Below are 17,336 nucleotides of genomic sequence, written 5' to 3'. Positions count from 1 at the left end.
ATAGTATCGTATCGGGCCTGTTGCACAAAAGTAGGATAAGGGATTAAGCCAGGATATCTTGGTGATCCTGGCTCAATTGATCCCCAATCCGGTTGCACTAAAGCTGGATAGGGGGCAGGAGGATATGTTATGGTATAAGTTACCATGGAGATTTATTCTGTGGAGCTAGCCTGCTCCAGACCAGGCTAAATTCCAGGATCTATTTAATCTCATCCCTAATGTCAGTCAGCAGTCGCCACAAATGGAAACCAATAGTTATTTCACTGCTCACTATACATTGTTATCACATATTACTAGACCCGCTGTCATTATTTAAACGTTCGTGATCATTAATTTCAATCATTTTGGATAAATAATGAGTTTTAGATGATGTTGCTATCATTAGATAATTTACAGTTTCCCATAGACTATAAGGCTATATGTAAAATGATAGAATATTAGGGCCACAGAGGGAAAAAAGACAAGTCATAGTATTTTAACCAGTTGTTTTAAAGGAGGACAGTTGTTAAAATGACAGATGTGGGGCATTTCGTGAAATTGTACCTCAGTATGGTTTCATAAACGAAGACATGCTGATGTGCCAGAATATGAAGTATCACATTGTCATAACTATCAAAACTGTAAAAAGAATATGTTGCTTTTCTGCAGAAAGAACCAGTCTCATAAATTTATGACTTTATCCTTTTTCCTTAGTGGGGCCATAGTACTCTGTCATATAAAATAATACACATTCCATTAAAATATGAAAACACAATGTGTAACATTATGTTCCTTTATTGAATAAGGATAAAACAAAGCAGGTAAACTACACTCAAAAAATGTTCACTTTGAATGAACATAAAAAAATTATGGAAATGATTTCCACATGATTAGACAGCGTTACTTGAACAAAAATGAATCATATTGGTCCTACTTAATGTACTTAGGTTCAAACTAATAAATTTAAGTTGATTCAATCTAAATACTGCAGTTGGACCCAACTTTAAAATAATATTGTTGCTCACTCTCAAAAGATAAAAGTTGATCCAACTTAATTGAATCACTCCAATTGGTCACACCTCATTAAATTAAGTTTATTCAAATTAAATTTGTATGACTTCCTAACACAATTTATGTTGATATAACTTAATTTTTTGCTTTAATTTTATTTATACATCTGACAATGATAAGGTTTTCCAAAATTTCAACCAACGGGTCTTTTAATTTTCACATCAAAGACATGAAATGCGCAGTAATGTCCCACATGACAAGACAGGAGTTCAAATAATGCAAATTCTGTTTTTAGTTTCATGAACGGTTTACCGCACAAGGGGTTTGGTCATCATCCTCTCCCACACTAACTCGTGGTGCAGAAAAGAAATAAACATATCAGTTTAAATCACTAGTTAAAACAGAGTAAAACAGCTAGACAATAAAACCCATGGACAAAAACTCACACTTAGACCCCAATCTGCCCAGATAGACAAAGAAAATGGAATCCCACAATTCCTTGCGTTACTAATGTATCCAATTTAACGGTATCATGTTGGATCAACATGATTGAAATTAGTAACTTTTAAATGGATTATTTTTATGTACGATCGACATGATTCATTCACGTAAGATTAACAAACATAATATTTTCTGGTTGAAATGACAAGTTACATTTTCATAAAATTAATTGGCTGGTAATTTAATTTAAAAAAATCTTGAGTGTGCTTTATCACTGTGGCGGTGTTGCCTTTCTTCTTATTTATATCTTTTACCTCCTCGTATGCCTCCATGAGGATTTGTGCTTCCGACGGGGAAAGGTACGCGGCTCTAGTTGCCATGGTAAATCAGTTTATCTGTGATCTGTGGCGGGGTCTGTTTGAGTGAGCCGTGAGCGCGTACCTATCCAGGATTGGTTACACCTGGCTTGATGAATCCGTGTCTGCTTATCCTGTCTGCTCATCTTTGTGCAACCAATTAAGCCTGGACGAACATGTTTTGGATTCATTGAGCTCAGCTTAGTCATTTATCCCGGATGTCTTAATTCTACTTTTGTGCAACAGGCCCTCGGTCTTTTTGGCAAAAAACAAAATAAAAAATATTTACAAAGTGCCATGGATTTTATTTATGATTTAAAACGTGTAAACAAGGAAAAAAGTCGCGCTTTTTCAAAACTAACCAAAAAAAGAAAGCAGACTCTTGAGAAGTGATGTCTATCAGATTTATCTGAATCGTCTCTCACATACTAGAATAGAATAGAATAGAATAGAATAATAGAAATTTTACTGTCAACAAAAGGAGCGAAGCATAAGTCATTCTGAGTAAAATTCAAATTGTTTGTGGTGGTGCTAAAACTCTGTCGTACATGTGACAAACCCGCACAGGGTGGATTATAATACCTGTTATAAAAGAAGAGTTTCAGGTCGAGCAGCTGGTTTTCTTCTCCGCTTTTGTCGGTTGTTTTCTTCAGAGTCTTCAGTCCGTCCATAAAACGCGGATCAGACTCAAAGTTGTAAGATTCAAATCGTGAGAAAACTAACTCCATGTTTACTAAACAAATGTTTTTTGTTGTTTGTTTACTTTTTCACAGATCCAATCTTCAGCCTAGCACGGGTACTTCCGGTTATTTCTCTGTTTGGTACAACGAGTGCAACACGAGACGCTCCACCACCAAAGGAAACTGCAGGGTGGAAACTACAGCGCCTCATCAGGACAGGCCCGGTACTGCATGACGGTAAACCTGAAACTGCTTTTACGTTCTCTGGATCTTATCGGGCTAGATTAAATGAAATTCGTACTATCTATAAGTAGCTGGTTAGATATCTCAAAACAATGTGCTATTAAACACTTTTTGTGCAGCATTCTAACACATTGAGCAAATGGAATAGAACAAATTGGACATTCCTTCCTCTGTAAATCTTTATGAAGCCAATAAGACTCAAACAACACACGCTTATTTACCATGATCAACTATTAGTTTAACCTGATTTCATTGCTGAATCATTTCAATGCTTAATTGTATTGAGCCATTTGAATAAAATTTGTTTTTGAACATATTTAATCTACATTTCACAACAATTTTTTCTAAACAATAATGATGATGAAACTAAGTCAATACATTATGCCAGTTATAAAATGAGAGTAGCAGCATCCGATTTTTTAAATTTGTGATTTTGTTGTACTCCATTTTAGATTTGTTGTGACATTTTTTATGCAGCTATATATTGCAGTATAATCTGAGTCATAACAGATTTATTTGATTTGGTGTTAAAACTATGCATGTTAAAAACAGTTACTACCCATAGACTGTCAGGGTCCTGAACGAAGCATACCAAACATCAAATGCTATTCTATTCTATTCTATTCTATTCTGTTCTGTTCTGTTCTGTTCTGTTCTGTTCTGTTCTGTTCTATTCTATTCTATTCTATTCTATTCTATTCTATTCTATTCTATTCTATTCTATTCCTACATTTAAATGTGATATGGTTTTATTAAAAAATACAGTTATAGGTTTTTGTTCCTCCCACATTTGTATGTAAAGCTCTCAGTTTTGGTTGGAGCAACCCCCTTCAGTTGCTATATCAAAGACATATATATAGTCAAAAAAATAAATACAATAAACCTGTGTTATAATTTAGATTATATATGGCTGCATAAACAACAGAATATGTTTGGAAAAATTTGAGTTTGTGTTATTCTGAGCTGCAAACAGGGAGGTCGCCTGCGATGATGAGTGTTTTGTCTGTAACAGTAGAGGTAGAGCACGTGTTGTGAGCCGATATGCGACCCCGTGTGATTGTGGGCTTCAGTCTGATCTGTCCTTGACCCCAGTGGACCAGCTGCTGAGTCAGCTGATCTGCTCTCAGAAAACATGAAGCCCTTAATAAAAAAATCCATTTAGACTTCTTTATTTCTTGTGGCGTTGGGGAATAAGCTTATGTTCCTGACAAAGAAGGAAATCTCATCCTATTACCAACTAATCCATTACTGCTTCTTTTTTGAGCACGTGATGCAGGAGCCCTCCAGGTCCTGTCTGGGAGGAAAGCACAAACGTGAACAGGTTTCCTTCTTCAGGGAACAGGTAGAAACTGCAACTGTATACATGTGGAGCACCAACCTTTATTGAGTAAAGCATAGTTTTTATTCTCTAAAAAACACAATGAGGAGATACAAAATGGTTTTCAAAATACTGAAAAGATGACACTTGTGTGTAAAATGTTTGATGATCGCATCAGTCAGACCTCCATTAATCATCAGTCTGTGGAAAAGTTTCAATGTTCTCAGCTGGAGGTTACTGTCCAGCTACAACGTTGATGTTTCTCCTCTCGTTTCAGCCAATGTTGGAGTCAGCAGCTGCTCTCGCGGGTGCTGAGTATTTGTGTTTGTAGAGCTTTCCTGGGGCAGATGTTGGTCTCTGACTGCAGCGGGACGGACGGGCGAAGCAGAAGGTCAGCGTGCTGCTGGAGCTGCATTCGTAGCTTCCCTCCTGGTCAGGAGGAGATCGGCGTGAGTGCAGGGGAACAATCTCACTGCAAAAACTGAATCTTAAGAAAGTAAAAAGGCCCTCGTTTTCGAGAAAAACATGTCCTATTTTCTTTCTTGTAAGAAAAATAATCTTATTAAGAAAACTTTTCAATAGCAATAATAGTTTAAAAAAGTGACCATTTTTTTTAGCCGGCTGGCAGACTTTTAAAGAAAATCTACCAATGGGATAACAATTTTTGACTTATTTCTAAGATAAGATAAAGACAAAGATACTTTATCGATTCCCAAGGGATAAATAAATTCAACAAAAAGGCCTCTTTTTCAATGCTCTAAAGTAAAATGTGTCTTTGACAGATTAACATCAAATTTTATTTGAGGCATCTGTTATTACAGAAAAAACGATACAAGTTATAATGAATAAAGTATATTTTTTGATACTTTGAACATAAATCATTTTGAAACAACAAAAAAATTCCTTTTTGGATGGTAATTCCAATGTTTTGCAGAAATTGAAGGTGATTGGGATGCAGAGTGCATTCATATTGCTAATGTCTCAATAAAACGTTAAATCTGAATCATCTTGAGGCTAAAAAATTTTTTTTAAACCCAAATGGAGGCCTTCTTAACAAACAAGTTATTGTTTGAGAGGACAAAATACTTTTTTCTTTTATTTTACCTTTATTTTGCCAGGACGTTTCTTGAAACTTTGGGAGGATTCAACACACATAAAAACGTAAAATCCTAAAAATAGAACAAATTTAAATGTTTAAAAATCTATCCATTCTGCAGAATCTGTATTTTTCTTTAATTTTTTCTTTTTTTTTGTTGTGTTCTGTTTGGATCACTGCAGCCTGTTTTTGCTTCAGATGAAGCAATGATTGACCTCTCTGCCATGACATGAAGGATTCCGTACAGAAAGGTGGATTTTTTTCTGCTGCTCACCTCTGTAGTGACGGTGCTGCTGCTCTGTCTGGTTCTGTGGCTCGGCCCGCTGCCCTTGTCCTCTCCCTGAGCCCTGCTGGTCTCTTCTCTCTGCTTCATGAACCTCTGGTTTACTATCCTGGTCACGCTGTCGTTCCTGTGCAACGCTGCAGCATGAGGTTTCGGCGGAACGCGCTCCAGGTTTTTGGCGCCGCCCTTGCCCTTCTGCCCTGACTCTGATGCCGTTTTGTCCGCCCGGCCGCTCACTCTGCGCAGGAACTCTGTTACCAGGCCACACCGGTTGGCGCCTGCAGACCTGCTGGGTGGCTTGGTGCTGCTGTTCTGCCCTGGGCCGGATCTCAGGCCAGAGTGGTTTTGGCGCGACAAACTCCACAGAGTTTGATCTTTGGGGGTGGAGGAGGTTAGGCTGGTGGAGAGGGGCAGGGAGGAATGTCTACGGTAAAGTTTAGGAGAGGAGGTTCTGGACCTCTCCACCCGGCCTGCTATCCCATCCAGAGAGGCGGAGATGTTCTGAGGGCGGGCTGAGAGCAGCGAGGATCCTGGGACTCTGGAGGGGCTGCTCCTCACCACAGACCCCGGAGTCCCATCTGTTTGTTGACCGACACTGACCATCTGTGGCTCCGTTTGGGTCTGGGTACCAGAGCAGGCCACATCCACGCAGCGGCCCACCGCCCTTCCTCTTCTCTGGGAGCCGCCTCGCACCGCCTGCCTCCAGCCGGCCGTCATCTCCTTCATGTCGTCGCTCAGGTTTGCAGAGGAGCCCAGACAGATCTGAGTCATGGAGGTGGGCGGCGTGAACCAAGGAGAGGAGGTGTCCCCCGATCCTCTTCCTGCACTCTGGCTCTTCAGCTGAGCCAGCTGGACTCTCCGGGCAGAGGGGGGGCTGTAGTAAATGCGGACGCCGGACTTCTCCGGAGCTGTGTTGCTTCTCCTCGCAGACGCCTGCTGAAGGTTAAGATCAGGGAAGCTGAGCGGCATGATGAGATGGTCCCAGGTCTTCACGGGGTCTTCTCTATCCACCTGAGCAGCCTCCTGGTTCAAATAGCACCAGTTCTTCCTCCTGGAGCCGTGTGGAGGAAACAGCCGTTTTGGTTGTTCACCTTTTGAGCTGCGGTTTCTGCAAAAAACACAAAAGAAACACCAGCTAAGAGTTTTACTGAAGTTCACTTGAATTTAAGAGTGTGTGGAAAACCACTGACCTGTGAAGTTCTGTGAGTCCCCCATCATGAAAAACATTAGAGATGGAGCGCTAAGGGACAGAAGAGACATAATCTGTCACATTTGAGCATTTCACTAAAGTTGGATTAAATAGTTGGACATTTAACCAGATGAGCATCTAAATTTAGCCTAAATTTAGTTTTTGGTGTAATTCAGGATAATCACTAATTATGAATTAAAATGTAAAAAAAAATAATAATCCAACAGTGTTGCCTCCTAAAACTGCTGGACAGCCTGCATAGGACATTATCGTTACTGTAGGCTAAATGTGATTATAGTTTGTGTGGTGAGAAGGAAGTAAAGTCTCTGAAACAGAATTCCGATCATTTATTAAATAATTTTCGTGTAGTTTCTTGTGCAGGTAGGAACAGTCGCCTAGGAGAAATGGGTTTGGAAATGTTTATTCTGTGCAATGTAGGGCAAATTGGGGAATTCGTGCAAAGGGTTTTGAGCACGCCTGGCCTGTTTGGCTGCTCCCTCCACGGGAGATTAGCCTAAATTTGCTGGCACGAGTCGTCTCGTGACCACTGCTCAGCTCTCAGGAGTTGTGGCCAAGGAAGGAGATCATCGGCGGGGCTTCCCACTAGGTCTGTGCACAGCCTCCGACACAGTGGAGGGTGGGGGGTGGGAGTGCTGCTGAAGGCAAAAGCTCACCTCAGCTTTCTGCCCTGGAGTCACTGCAGCCTTGCTGCTGTCTTGAAGCTCAGCACTGAGGTCTTGCAGCAGCCCGAGAAGCACTGGCAGCGCTTTGTCTCTACCCTGAGGGGGAAAAAGTTTTCAAAACATGCAAACTTTTCCAAACCAGTTTGTGGATTTTCTCAAATGTACCTCCTTTCCCTCCAGACCGAGCCCTTTAAAGTTCCACCACTGATGGAGGATCCAGAGGATCTGCAGCGACTGTCGCATCGTTGGATCCCCGCAGCTTTCCATGTCTGTTTCTTCCTCCTGCTTTGCGTTTTGCTCTCCCTCTGCAGTACACAGCTCCATGCTCTCATGTTTCATCTGTGACTCTTTGATGCTTTCTGCATCGGAGAAAACAGCGGAATTGCCGGCACCTCCATCCTTGTGAGCAGAGCTTTTGCATTCCTCTTGTTCTCCCAGAAGCCTCTTCATCCTTCTGGTAAAAGCCACCAGCATGGTCTGCAGCAGCTCCAAAGCTTCATTCAAAGGGCCATGAAACTTGCCGTTCGAGCTCAGGTCCAGCGGAGAAGTGGGAGCACAGGAGGGAGGCGAGCTGTGGCCATTTCTTAGAGGAGTCTTCAGGAGCTGAATGACTGAAGTCAAAATGCAGGAGTGATCTCTGAGAGCGACCAAAGTCTCATAATCCTTTACTGTCATCCTTTTCAGCTTTTCCTTAATGTTCTTGTTCTTTTCACTTTCCTGACTGTTAGCTGAGTCGCCACCTACATGACCGTCCCGGGTCACATGACTGACGGCGGGCGCCTGACCCCCTTTTCCTTCTTCTGACTCACACGTACTACCCTCTACATCCTTCTGCTGCACATTCACTGACCGGTTTTCCACTAAAGCATCTTCCTCCTCCCCTCCTCCTCCATCTACTTTCTCTCTGAGGTTACTCATTTCAGCTCGCAGCCCTCGGTTCTCCACCTCTAGCTCAACGATGCGCCGGCTCAAAAGCATGGCCTCCTCCTCCACAAGCTTTAGGTGAACTTTGACCTCTGCCTCCCGGGCTAAGGCGCAGTTTTGTCTGCCTTCAGGCGACTGGGCCGCTTCGGCGCCGCTGAACCCCGTTTGGTATTTGGCCAGCTCCTCCCGCATGGCCTCGCTCTCAGACACCAGCTTGGTGAGCTTCTTGCACATGAGAGCCAACTCCTCTTTGGCAAAATGGAGCTGGCACTTCAGATCAGCGCTGTCCTCCTTTCGGCAAACAGACAGGAGTGATGATGGGTCAGAAGTGAGAAGAGTTTGTCACAGGTGCAGCCATTTTTAGAGATGATGAGATCTGTCAAACCTCCATCTGCTGAGAAAGCCTCCTTTCTGCTTTCGTGCCTGGTGATTTCACACTCCTCTTCTTCAAAGAGATCTGCAGAAAAAAACATAAAGCAGTCTTTGGTTTAAAACTTGCTTTTTTGAAAAAGTTTGCAAGTTTTAGCCTTTTACTGAACTGAATTTGAGACATTTAAATACTTTAAACAGATTTTAAATCATCAAAACACAAGGAAAATTGTCAAACTTTAACCTTTTTAACATTTTTTTAAAGCAAAAAACTGTTCCACTTTTCACCACACTGCTCAAGCAAGACAAACTGAAAATATTAATTTGCAGTCGTATTACAAAAACGTAGGCTAAAAAAAACTTTTTTTCAAAAGGACTATCATTTTTCTGTATTTTTAAAAAGATGTCGGTCACCTTGACATCAAAATTTAGGTAATTGTTGCTCATTTGTATTTTGTTTCTAGTTGCTCCTTCCCTATTCCCCTTAAATTAATGTTTTTAAAATTATGCATAAAGTTATAAATATTATTACCCTTTAAAGAACAATGTTAGATTGGGATATGTCAGTCAGACCGCAAGGGGGAAGTGCAGCCGAACACTTCATCCTATCCTTCACCTGGTGAGGATCATAGAGTAGGGATGGGTAACCAAAGCTTCATGAAGCATTGAAGCTGTTCATCCAATTGGTTCTTTCTAGTTCAATGCTTTATTTTCTTTAGCAGGATATCTGCTCTCCAAACTGTCTCCCAACTCTCCCTGACTGTAGCTGTCAAAACTCATGTCACAATCAGAACCACTTCATGAATCAGTCGTGTGGTACAGCTGGGCAGCAAAGCTTCAGATGTCATCATTTTCGCTACCTTTCTTAAACACTTTAGCTGTTGAACTTATTTTCCTAGTTTAACAATGTTTCTAAACTTTTGAACCCTCTCTGATGCTTCGGCATATGAATCATTTTGCATCGGATGCAGTTTTCTACCATCCATCAATTTGTGCCGCAAAAGCTTCTGAAAGGCTGAAAGGCTGCAAAATATTTTTAATTAGTCAACATGCTTGTTTCTTCTCTGAAAATTTAAAGACGGAAAACATGCATGCGTCTTGTTTCTTTATCCATCAAGTAACAATTTTCTTTTCTTTCACTTCTTTCCAGCTTCATCAGTTTAGCAGCCGGAGCACGAGAGCATGTAAGCCTCTTTCCTGAAGCCGGTTTCCCTCTTAAACACAAGCCAGGCTGTCTGTGTTAAAAATAGAAACCTTTATAGTCTGTCTGAAAAGGTGAAAGCACAAGGACTGCAGAGACTTCAGTGTTAGAGGGCGTCAAGGCTCAGTAGAAAGACTATACTCTGCCCTGACATGTGATATATATGAGGTGGAAAATATTCTCTTAATTCTTTTGTCTTTTCACTGCTCTTCAAGAGGATTTCCTTGCTGTTCTGCAAGTTTGCAGCTCTGTTATCACCTGACATCACAACACATAATTTCCACTTTAAACAGCAGCACGAGCATCTAAAAAGCTCCTTCTCCAACACATTCGTCTACTATGTGCTTCTGGATTAGGTAATCTAAGTGGATTTCCCTGTTGGGATCAAAGGAACTGGCAGCTGTCTCACTGGGGTGGGCCAGCATGAGATCAAACCGAAGCACCGAAGCCCGGATAAAACTAAACACGTGTCAGCTGAAGGCGCCGGGCCTCTCCTAGGTGAATGAAGGAGCTGCAGGAATAAAAGGCAGTTTGAGAGATAAGTCTTTGTGTCAGGGCGTTGATGAAAGCACACTCGTGGTGGTTGTAGGTTACTGTATCGACTCCTTTCTTTTCTAAAGCCATAATACTTGCTGATCCAGATTTAGCCGAGCTTAATGCAAACAGAAAAAGAGAGCGGGAGTCTATTTTAGTAATCTCTTGCACCCTCTCTGCCTTTTTTTCTGTCCGCTCAGCTCAGCTCAGCTGTGCTAAGAGTTCAGGCCTCAGCATACCAGGCTGCTTCACCCGCCTCCGGCACCAGGCAGCTGCCAGCCGAGCCCCTCCTCTGATATCAGCCATCGGCTGCAGGGTCGTGTGTCTCCTGACATTGAGGTGACGCAGGGAGGAGAGGGACAGCTGGCAGGATGGGTGCAGCTGTGGGTAATGAGAGAGGATGCTTGATCAGAGCGGTGGAGGTTTGAGAAGGCTGGGTTAGATTTTTGTTTCTATATTGGATCAAGTTGAATATCCAAACAGATTGTGTTGATTTATACTGTTTAGTCTATGCATACATTTCTTTGTTTTCATCTAATGGATTTTGCTTTTTTTCTAAAAACATATCCAGTAGGAACTAAACTCCAACTAAAATCCTAAATGTTATTATTTCTTGTCTTATCCATCAATTCTTCTCATTTCCTGTGAAAGATACATTATGGTGCCATAAAGTGAACAACTTAAGTAGAAACTAGAAAGCTTTACAGTTTTCTTTCTTGGATCAAATGTGATCTAAAGCACAAAGGCGTACAAAAGAGCACAAAAGATGAAACAAACGTTAAAAAATATTTTACTAGCTCACAAATCCATTAAGAAAATGTCTTGAATTTCAAATACTCAATCCTGCATTAATGCAGTTGAAACCAAGAGGTTAAAAGACATCCCAAAAGAGGCTGAGAGGCTTTCGTATGAAGCTACGCTCATGCTGTCCTAAGAAATTAGTGCTCAAGCGTCCACCTATATGTAAAGTCTACAGTATGTAACCGCATGTACAATACAGACCAAAAGTTTGGACACACCTTCCCATTCAAATGAATGGGACGGTGTGTCCAAACTTTTGGTCTGTACTGTACATGCACGTCTTTGGCTTCTGCGTCCAAAACTCTTGGGTTAATGCGTAGCAACACAAGTTTCTACGACTATTTTCAGGGTCTACGTACGGAGCGTGCGGCCGTTGAACACGCATTTGAAGTTAAAACAGGTCAGACTGACCAATCAGGGACTCAGACTTGGTAGTGAGAATTGGATGATGTCCCTTTTAATTCACTGAAATGTCAACCGTTTAAATTCATCATGGAGGAGAAATTAATGTGCCCTGATGGAATTATATGACATCAAGTCTTTCACATATCAGAATAGAGCTGTGAAAGAAAAAGCCTGGAACAGGATTTGCCAGATTTGCACTGCTACGGCATTTCACAACAAGCTTCTCCCAACTGTAGATGGTGGACATGCGCTAGTATCCGGTAGTGACAGTCCAGTGTGAACACAATGGGCTAAACACACGTTCAAGAATGTGCGTTTAGCGCCTTAAAGAAGGAATTTCTTTCTAATTTGTTTTAAAGAAGTTTTGCTGTTTTTGTAAAATGACAAACGCTGCATCAACAAAAATAAAAATGTATCAGTAAAGCACAGTGAGGGAAGTATCATAGTTTGTGAAATTTAGGTTTAATGAGGAGTTGGATGGTTTCCCATGATTGATACAATGTCAAATGCTGCACCATGTTGGTAAATTCATAGAGAAGCCTTAAAATATCTGCTAAAATTAAAAATGGGTCATGTTCCACTAAAAAGTACACAAATAAATACACTTTTTTATCCAATCAAAGTGAAACCCGAACTCACTTAACCGTGGAAAAAAATTGCAACAAAACAGTAACTATCATTCAAAATCACCTCTCTGGCTTTCTCCACCTCAGATTGGAGGACCTGATTAGCCACCTCCAGCTCCTGCGTCCTCTCCCTCAGTGCCTCATTCTCCCACTCCAGCTGAGCATTTTTCTTCTGCACCACCTCCAGCTCGTTGTACAATCGGAAGGACACACTCTTTGCAACCTGCAAACGCAACAAAAACACAGCTAGAGCTCCAGTGGGGAGAGACGTGATTCCACTGATGAACTTTATTTGTGGAAAATTCTTCCCAGCAGTTTTGGTTTGACTGGCGCTGGCTGACTTTATGAGCAAATTCTTGTGACAGGAATTCACCGCATGTGTGGATGGAGGGCAGAAACAGGGAGGCTGCTGGGAATCCTACACCACGAGCACATGAATGCTGGGTCGAGCCAGGATGAGTCAAGGCAGGCTGCACTAACAGAGCCAGAATTTTTGGGTTTCTGATGCTGATTGGTCTGTTTCTGCTGTTTTGTTCCAGCAATGAACAACTCACACCACATGCTCCACTACACACTGACAAAAAAACGTCTGTGTGTGTCCTGACTAACAGCAGGGAGTCTTTTAAAGCACGGCGACTACCATTAATCACTCTGGTCTCTTGTGTGTAGCCAGACAGGCAATAATGAGAGTAACACTGAGGCATTTGTGCTATTCTCCATAAGAGAACGTTTGACTGGTTTCTGGTAACGAATGAGTTTCAGATTACAGACTTTTATGTCGTGCTCCAGGCTCCTGACCAGCTCCCCGTCCACCAGCCCAGTCTGAGCCACCCGGATGCTGCGGCGCTCGGCTTTGCGGAGGCGGTACTGGAGGATGCGACAGGTCTTGTTGGCCTGCTCCAGCTGCAGCTTCAGTTCCTGCAGCTGGTACACCTCCTCCTCCTGGAACATGTCTCGCATCTCCAACATCTCACAACGAAGCTCCTCCACCTCATCCTGAGAGAGAGAAAAACAAGATAATGTAATTCTGAAATTTTCCAACCAAACGTCACTGACTTTTCTTTAGACTTGATGGGGTGATTGGGCCAACTTTGGGACACAGAATCCTTTTTTCTCAGACTTGTTTCTTGGAAGTTGAAATTAACTCAAGTAGGGATCTGAGCAGATAATAAAGAGAGTAATCACATTTGCATTCCACTCAGATCTACTTAGATCAGGGGTCTGCAACCTCCGACTCCTTGCAGTTATTTTACAGCTCCATTGTGAAAAAGAAGAAGCTTAAAAAAGTAACTGTTAAGTAATCAGTTAAGTTTAAAAAAGTAAAGAAATTTAAAAAATATATATTTTGTCTTTATGTTTGTTTTAGTTTTGCCCTAAAAAACAGTAGTTTATTTATATTGATCATAGTAACAGTAACGTAAATACAAATTAGTGTTTTGTTTTTCTAGGGTGAACTTCGTTGCTCCTATAGGATCGTGGTCAGTGAAAAATTAACCAGAATGACTCTGTAAGTGTTAAAGACTGCAGAGCCCTGATTCCCATGTTTCATTTAATGTCTGTCAGAGTTACATACCAGTTAAAGCTCCTCCATGAAGCTCAGATTCCATGTTCTTCAACTGCAATAAAATACCCATTTTCTGGCTATTCTTGTTAGAACTCATCATAGAAATCTCTGATTTTCATCTGGTTGAAATTTAAGATTATTCTTGTTTTTTTTCTGAATGCTTCGCATTTCCTACATCTGCATGTTTGATTTCATCTCATTTGGTGTGATTTCTTTCACATGTTACACGAAATATCTTCCTGAGTTTTGTAAATGTCAATACAGATTGTTGTATAGAAGAAGTGTCTGGTGTTAATAAGCAAAGATCTGAACATTTTGTTGAGAATATGTCTGTTCAAATTCTTGGTCAGTCTCTGATTTTTCTATAACTTTCATACATTTTTAGAGGAAAAAAGTTACTTACTTTCAAATACTCATTCTCCGACCTCAAGTCTTCCACCTCCCTCATGAGGTGGTCGGTGGTTTCCCCCATCATGAGATCCATGATCGCCCCCGCGGAGGTGACCAAGCGGAGGTCTCCTCCAGCTGCATCCCGCCGGAGCGCGCAGACTCCTCCCGGCGCGCGTGGTTTGTCGTGGCGTGTTCTCGGAGTCTCATAAGCCCCGCCGTCGATCCAGCTTAAGTCGTTATCGCTGGTCGGTGAGGCGCGCTTGTTATCCTCCGAAGTGCAGTCAGAGATCTCCGAGCTGCTGTCCGAGGAGGAAACTTTCCCAGACGCGCAGCCGGAGTCCTTGCTCAAGTCCTCGGAGGCGTTGCTGGCGTCAGACAGCTTTCTCTGCGCGCAGGCTCCGACATTTGGAGAAACTACTTTCCCCTCGATTCCCGCTGCTCCCGTGACCACTGAAGCCTCCCGCTGATTTGTCTTCACAGAAGAGCATCTTTCTGCATCTTTGGATGACGGCTCGTTCCTCTTCTTTCTCTGAACCGAGATCTGCTTGTGCGTCTTGGATTGCGTCTGGCTGCCGAGCGCAGACTTTGCGCTCCTGTCACCGTCCTTGGTCATGGTCTCTTTGACCCGCTCTGCACTAGGATTGTGTTTTTTTAACTCCACATCAGAGTGATTTATTCATCTGCTGCGCTCAGTGTACGCGATCCGCCCAGCAGCTCTGATCCCAAACACTGAAGGTCTCTAGCTCTCAGATAAGCGCAGCACTGACTGACTTCCGGTTGCAATAACTTGCCTTCATTAAAATACAGTCCAGGTTTGGTCTTTTTTTTAGTAAGTTATAGGATGTTGCGTTTTCCACAAATTGTGTTAAAATTGGACTTACTAAGGACTTGTACACCAAACACAAGCGGTTAGTTTGTCCAGCCTTTAAGGAGCAAACACACTTATTCGTACTCCATCCATTTTTCAGTTTTCAACTCTTTCTTGACATGTTTTAAGAAGTAATTTATTAATAAAATAAACGTGTGATAAATCACGTATTTTATGTAAAATAATTGATAAAACCGCAAAAAAAAACTATTTTTCATGTAATGACTCTATATCACTTTTCTTTAAATTTTTGGTATAAAGTTTTCCTCAAACAGGTTTCCTGAGTGAAGCTGCCACCTGGTGGAATAGTCTTTAAAGCGACACTGAATCAGACTCTTTATTTCTTCTATCTTTTTTTCTGTTAACACAAATGTATTTATTGTCAATGTTCAAATAAAAAATAAGTAGTGAAAATCAATCCCAGGAGGGTATACCAAAGGTAACAGAATTCCTTAAAATATATATATATATATATAACACAATTTAAAAAGTCATTAAAAAACGTTAAACTATATCACAACAAACTCAGAGGCATCACAATTCTTGACAGCTCTAAGTTCTGAAGAAAATCTCATAGATCTGATTTAATTTCAACGAACATATGGCGTTTTTAGATAAAATTTTTGCATGTGTAGATATGAAACAAAGCTATTATAAATAGATTCATTATATGAAATTGTTTTCGTTTTTTCCAGAATGGTAGAGAGTCTAACCTCTTTCAAAGGACTGAGTTTTAGAGTCCAGGCGATGTGTGGAGGTGAGCCTGACTATATCTAGCCGGTACCTCTCACTCAAGCTCAGGCTCCTTCCCTCCGTAGGGTGGCTGGGTGACCCCTTAGAGATGGGGGGAGAAGCTTCGTCACTCCGAAGAGCTCAGAGTAGAACTGCTTCTCCTCCTCAACAAGTGGAGCCAGTTGAGGTCGCTTGGGCATCTCGTCCGGATGCCTCCTGGACGTCTCCCTGGGGAAGTAATCCGGGCATGTGGGTGAATGCCCCAGGGAAGACCTAGGACACGCGGGGGAGACTACATCTCTTGGCTGGCCCGGGGAACGACTCGGGATCCCCCCAGAGGAGGGGGAGGAGGTGGCTGGGGCGAGGGAAGTCTGAGCATCTTTGCTTAGACTCCTGCCCCCCGCGACCCGGTCCTGGATAAGCGGAGGATTTTTGCTTTTTGTGTGAGAGCTGTTGACATTGTAGAACGTTACACAGCACAAGGGAAACCACTGGGATGTTTACCAAGCACCATCCAGCTGTGAAGCAGGTAATCAGTGAGTCATGTTGTAGATTGGTCCTAAAAACATCTCAGCTTGTGATTCACCAAAGGTCCAGATTTTTTCTTGGACTTTAAAAGTTTAGAAATTCTACCTCATTGGATTTTTGGGTCAGAAATGTTCATCTCTACACACAAATGTTATGGCAATTTTCAACAGTTGATCATTTCCTGAGATCTGAACTAAATATTGAAAGCAGCATTTAAAACAGCAGAGGCACCAAAGCAGATGTGACTCAGCCCTCCTGTTGCAATGGAAACATTATTGCGTTGTAAATAACAGAAAGTAGCTCAACATGTTATAAAGATTCTAGTTTTCCCCTCAATTTTATTTTAATCAAAACACTGTTCACTCATCCAATGTATGTGTCCAAAAAGGACAAGAGTGACAGATAGATAGATATTTTAGGAAGAAAAAATGGGGACTAGTTCCTGAAATATAAGGGTAGTTGTTTTTCTACCTCTGACTCTCGTTCCTCCTTTTCATTAAAGGGCGGGGGGGGGGGGGGCACTATGGGCTTTAACCTCCAAATATGAAGTAGTTAAGCAAGGGCAACGATTAAAAAGCAATTCAAAAATATTTACACAATTTTGTGAAAACTTGCTATTTTGCAAAGAAAGTTTGTTTCAAATGTGGATTCTTTTGCAATATTTATTACTTTTTAGCAGTCTTTTTCCCTGTGGTTTTATTGTTGCAGTGTTTTTCAGATTATAGAAATGGTTTATTGTGTATTTGTTTTCCAGTTTGAATGCAAAATTATGAAGTTTCACAATTTAAACTGTGTTTTACACAAGTATGTTTTATCCATGTGTAGAGAATGGGAGATAATCATTGGAAATGTGTATTACATATTTAACAAATGCATTATAAATACCGAAAGCGTATTAGTTTTATTAATGAATTCATACTGATGTGCAATAGGAATTACTTTGTTCTGTTTTTCTAGTTCCCAACTGGCCGGTGATGTGATTGGCTGCTACAGTTGTCAATCACGATGCCCTTGACGCCCACTTCCGGCAGGCGTCAGAAGGCATAGTGTTTTAGCTTGTGTCCAGGTGAATTTGACCCTTTTTTTCCAAAGGTATAATAAGCAACTCCCTTTGT

General features: G+C 41.6%; 2 protein-coding genes and 1 long non-coding RNA gene across 6 annotated transcripts in view; 2 read left to right on the top strand and 1 right to left on the bottom strand.

The window, feature by feature from the left end:
- Positions 1-2,565: 2,565 nt before the first annotated feature.
- Positions 2,566-4,434, top strand: LOC144994068 (uncharacterized). The gene is made up of 3 exons (XR_013657450.1): positions 2,566-2,704; positions 3,987-4,052; positions 4,306-4,434. It is a non-coding gene; the product is annotated as an uncharacterized LOC144994068 (long non-coding RNA).
- si:ch211-197l9.2 (uncharacterized) overlaps positions 4,071-17,336 on the bottom strand; it is a 13,841-nt gene continuing 575 nt past the window's right edge. The window contains exons 1-10 of one of the 3 annotated variants that reach the window (XM_078950275.1): positions 14,107-14,848; positions 12,911-13,135; positions 12,204-12,362; positions 8,589-8,660; positions 7,445-8,494; positions 7,271-7,375; positions 6,598-6,647; positions 5,399-6,515; positions 5,133-5,197; positions 4,071-4,457 (exon numbers count right to left, since the gene is read on the bottom strand). In XM_078950275.1, coding sequence (XP_078806401.1) covers positions 5,135-5,197; positions 5,399-6,515; positions 6,598-6,647; positions 7,271-7,375; positions 7,445-8,494; positions 8,589-8,660; positions 12,204-12,362; positions 12,911-13,135; positions 14,107-14,706 — 3,441 coding nt within the window. In that variant the 5' untranslated portion in view covers positions 14,707-14,848 and the 3' untranslated portion in view covers positions 4,071-4,457; positions 5,133-5,134. Of the gene's footprint in view, positions 4,458-5,132; positions 5,198-5,398; positions 6,516-6,597; positions 6,648-7,270; positions 7,376-7,444; positions 8,495-8,588; positions 8,661-12,203; positions 12,363-12,910; positions 13,136-14,106; positions 14,849-17,336 lie in introns of those variants that run through there. The other 2 variants (XM_011477507.4, XM_011477508.3) reach the window with 2 other exon arrangements.
- Positions 17,193-17,336, top strand: part of LOC101170760 (oxysterol-binding protein-related protein 2) — a 20,913-nt gene continuing 20,769 nt past the window's right edge. The window contains exon 1 of one of the 2 annotated variants that reach the window (XM_023956813.2): positions 17,193-17,313. The gene's annotated coding sequence lies outside the window, so the exon portion shown is untranslated. The remainder of the gene's footprint in view (positions 17,314-17,336) is intronic. The other variant, XM_023956814.2, reaches the window with a different exon arrangement.

The sequence above is a fragment of the Oryzias latipes genome, chromosome 7 (genome assembly GCF_053564925.1).
Source record: "Oryzias latipes strain Hd-rR chromosome 7, Olatipes_Hd-rR_3.1".
Lineage (NCBI taxonomy): Eukaryota > Metazoa > Chordata > Actinopteri > Beloniformes > Adrianichthyidae > Oryzias > Oryzias latipes.
This window is presented reverse-complemented; position numbering and strand designations above follow the sequence as displayed.